Source organism: Apium graveolens, chromosome 4 (genome assembly GCF_009905375.1).
Source record: "Apium graveolens cultivar Ventura chromosome 4, ASM990537v1, whole genome shotgun sequence".
Classification (NCBI taxonomy): Eukaryota; Viridiplantae; Streptophyta; class Magnoliopsida; order Apiales; family Apiaceae; genus Apium; species Apium graveolens.
Genome location: NC_133650.1, coordinates 2,776,275 through 2,780,298, shown reverse-complemented (window position 1 = coordinate 2,780,298; position 4,024 = coordinate 2,776,275). Strand labels below are relative to the sequence as shown.

At 36.7% G+C, this 4,024-nt stretch overlaps 1 protein-coding gene across 1 annotated transcript; it reads right to left on the bottom strand.

Moving 5' to 3' along the window:
• Positions 1 to 251: 251 nt before the first annotated feature.
• Positions 252 to 3,734, bottom strand: LOC141717237 (uncharacterized). Its single transcript, XM_074519330.1, has 2 exons — positions 3,027 to 3,734; positions 252 to 290 (listed from the first exon to the last, which is right to left on the bottom strand). The coding sequence occupies exons 1-2, from the start codon at positions 3,732 to 3,734 to the stop codon at positions 252 to 254; spliced, it is 747 nt and encodes a 248-aa protein (XP_074375431.1).
• Positions 3,735 to 4,024: the final 290 nt, after the last annotated feature.

Genomic DNA, 4,024 nt, shown 5'->3' with positions numbered 1-4,024 from the left:
ACCTAGATATGAGATTTCAGGACCAAGAACCTCTTCATCGTCTTCTCGTGGTCGAAATGGATCTTTATCATGCTCTAAAGATCTAACCACCATTGGAGTAGTTAATGGATGAGATTTATCCATGTAAAATCTGTTCAAAACCTTTTCTGTATATGTGGATTGGTGGAGGAAAATTCCTGTTGACAAGTGCTCGACTTGTATCCCAAGACAATATTTTGTCCTTCCAAGATCTTTCATTTCAAACTCTGTTTTTAAGTATATGACAGCATTATTAACCTCTGTAGCTGTTCCTACAAGATTTAAATCATCCACATATACAGCAATAATCACAAAACCAGATTGTGATTTTTTGATAAAAACACATGGAGAAATTTGGTTACTAATATACCCATTCTTTTGTAAATAATGACTTAGTCTGTTATACCACATACGACCAGATTGTTTCAGCCCATACAATGATCGTTGAAGTTTAATGGAGTATATATGACAAGGTTTCTTGAACTCATCCATTTTTAACCCTTCTGGGATTTTCATAAAAATTTCACTATCAAGTGAACCATATAGGTATGCAGTAACGACGTCCATAAGACGTGTTTCCAATTTTTCTTTAGATGCCATACCTAATATAAAACGAAAAGTAATTCCATCCATCACTGGCGAGTATGTCTCTTGATAATCAATTCCAGGCCTTTGAGAAAACCCCTGTGCTACAAGTCGGGCTTTATATCTCATAATTTCATTCTTTTCATTTCGTTTTCTTATGAATACCCATTTATTCCCAACAGGGTTCACACCGATTGGTGTTTGGACAACAGGTCCAAATACTTCTCTTTTACGTAATGAATTTAATTCTGTTTGGATTGCGTCTTTCCATTTTGGCCAGTCTTTTCTTCGACGACATTCATCCACACTTTGTGGTTCAGGATCAGAATTTATTTCTACATCCAATGCTGCGGAATGCACAAATACATCATCGATTATGGCTTTACTTTGATCCCATAATTTCATATCATGCACATAATTTATTGAAATTTCGTGATTGTTTAACCCCGTATCTTCAGGGACTGGAATCTCTTCAGGAGATAATACCACTTCAGGGGTATTTGCTTCTTCTGGAGCATGTGCCACTTCAGGGGCAATTTTCTTTATTTTTCTTTTTCGTGGTACAACATCTTTTGCACCGACCGGTCTACCACGCTTCAGGCGTGGCTTTGATTCTGTAACCAATTCTTTTGTATCTGATTTTTGAATTGGTATATCTATTCTAGATGGAGTATTTACTGCAGGTATATGAGATTTAATTATATTTCTAGAATCGTTAAATGCGTCAGGCATTTGGTTTGCGATATTTTGCATATGAATAATTCTTTTAACTTCAAGTTCGCATTGACCGGTACGTGGATCTAGAAAATATAATCCTGATGCATTCCATGTTATGTCAGGATTAACTTTATTTGAATGTTTATCTCCCCCTAAGGGAGGAAACATAGACTCGTCAAAATGACAATCTGCATATCTTGCGGTAAATAAGTCTCCGGTTAGAGGCTCCAGATATCTAATTATAGATGTGGAATCAAAACCAACGTAGATACCCACTCTTCTTTGAGCTCCCATCTTCGATCTTTGTGGTGGAACAATCGGTACATATACAGCACTTCCGAAAATTTTGAAGTGAGAAATATTAGGAACTTGACCAAGTACCAGTTGTAGCGGAGAATGTTGGTTGTAGGAAGTTGGTCTAATCCTAATAATATTAGCAGCATGAAGTATTGCGTGACCCCAAATAGATGTAGGTAATTTTGCTTTCAACAACAGCGGTCTTGCAATAAGTTAGAGTCTTTTGATAAAGGACTCGGCTAACCCATTTTGTGTATGTACATGAGGAACTGGGTGTTCAACTGAGATTCCTACAGACATGCAATAGTCGACAAAAGTTGCAGATGTGAATTCGCCGGCATTATCTAAACGAATTGACTTAATGCAATGATCTGGGAATTGAGCTCGTAATTTAATTATTTGGGCAAGTAATTTTGCAAAAGCATCATTACGAGTTGAGAGAAGACAAACATGAGACCATCTAGTTGAGGCATCGATTAATACCATGAAGTACCTAAATGGGCCAGATGATGGGTGTATAGGTCCACATATGTCGCCTTGGATCCTTTCTAGAAAAGTTGGGTTTTCAAGCTGAACTTTAGTAGTGGATGGTCGAGTAATCAATTTTCCTAAAGAACATGCTGAATATGGAAGGTCATTGTTGGAAAGAACTTTAAAATCTTTAAGAGGATGACCAGTAGAATTCTCTATAATACGACGCATCATAGAGACGCCAGGATGGCCTAATCTTTCATGCCAAAGTGTAAAAGATTTTGGATCTATGAGTTTGGAAGCAATGACATTGTGTGACTCAATAGTTCTAATTTTCATCATATATAATCCTGAGGAAAGTGAGTGAAACTTTTCTAAGATTTTCTTGTTTGTAGAATTAGCAGAAGTAATAAGAAGATATTCTCTATCAGCCTCAGAGGTAGTTTCGATGTGAAAATCATTGAGTCGGATATCTTTAAAACTAAGAAGATTTCTAGTAGACTTGCTAGAATATAATGCATTTGGAATGTGTATGTTAGTACCATTAGGGAGGATAAAACTAGCTTTTCCAAAACCTTCGATTATATTAGATACGCCGAAAATCGTTCCGACTTGAGCTTCGGTTTTGGTTATTTGGGTAAAATATTTTCGGTTCTGTAGAATCGTATGAGTTGTACCACAATCAGCAATGCATATATCTTCAGAATCCATTCTGTATATAATTAAGAAACATAATTTATTTGATAAGAACAAAACACACTACATAGTTCAAACAAAATAAAGCACACAATACACACTACTATAGTAATTATATGAAACTAATCTTCAGCCTCCCATATGGGAGTTTCGTTAGGTTCATTCGGACCATTAATGCTTATTCCTCCAGTTGTGATTCTCGGGAAATCATCTATGTTATTGTTGGCGAAATTTGTTTCTACCATTTTCTCTTTTGATTTTTGTGAAGATTGGTATTGCTTAACAAGATGATCTGGGGCATGACAATTACGTGTCCAGTGCCCATCCATGCCGCACCTATAGCAAATATTTTCAGTTTTTCCTCCTCGTGGTGCCTTTCTTTTACTCTGTGATTCAGATTGCCACTTCCGGTGACCAGAGTTGTTATATGGACGAAAATGCCCGTGGCTCCGACCTCGTCCACGGTACCGCCCTTGGCCCCGTCCACCTCTATACCCTTTTCCACGTACATTCTGCTGGAATGACATGTTATTTACTTCAGGTAATGGGGCAGATCCTGTTGGACGGGATTGATGATTCTTAATCACCAATTCATGATTCTGTTCAGCAACGAGGAGAGTTGATAGAAGATCCCCGAACTTAGTAAATTTTCGCTCCCTGTACATCTCTGCTAAGTTGATATTGTTAGGGTGAAAAGTTGATAGTGTTTTATCGATTTTTCTTTTTTCCGTAACTTTCTCACCACACATAATAAGCCTGGAACTTATTTTGAACAAAGCAGAGCTATATGCTCGGACACTCTTAAAATCCTGAAGTCTTAAATTAGCCCAATCATTTTCAGCTGCAGGTAGATAAACTAGTTTCTGGTGATCGAACCTATCCTTTAGATTTTCCCATAAAATAAAGGGATCCTCGACTTCTAAGTACTCAGATTTTAAATCTTCATGCATGCGGTGTCGGAGAAAAATTATAGAGGTAAAGTTTTCTTCGGTTGTGGATTTATTTTCTGCCTTTATTGTATCGCTTAATTTCTTTGAACCCAAGTGCAACTTTACATCTTGTACCCATGATAAATAATTATCGCCAGAAATGTCCAAGGCAACGAACGACAAGCTTGTAATATTTGTCATACTAAATCTGAATTAACATGAAAATTATTAAATTTTAATTCATCAATGTAAATATTACATAAAATCCTAGTTAATCGGGTGCGTTAACAAGTACGCAATAATCAATGTAT

Bases quoted from the DNA above. Each gene is read 5' to 3' on its own strand.
- LOC141717237 (XM_074519330.1), bottom strand. From the start codon at position 3,734: ATGCATGAAGATTTAAAATCTGAGTACTTAGAAGTCGAGGATCCCTTT. The intron at 291-3,026 runs GTAGAAACAAAT...TAAATCTTGTAG, and splicing joins AAAAATCAAAAGAGAAAATG to GAACAGCTACAGAGGTTAAT.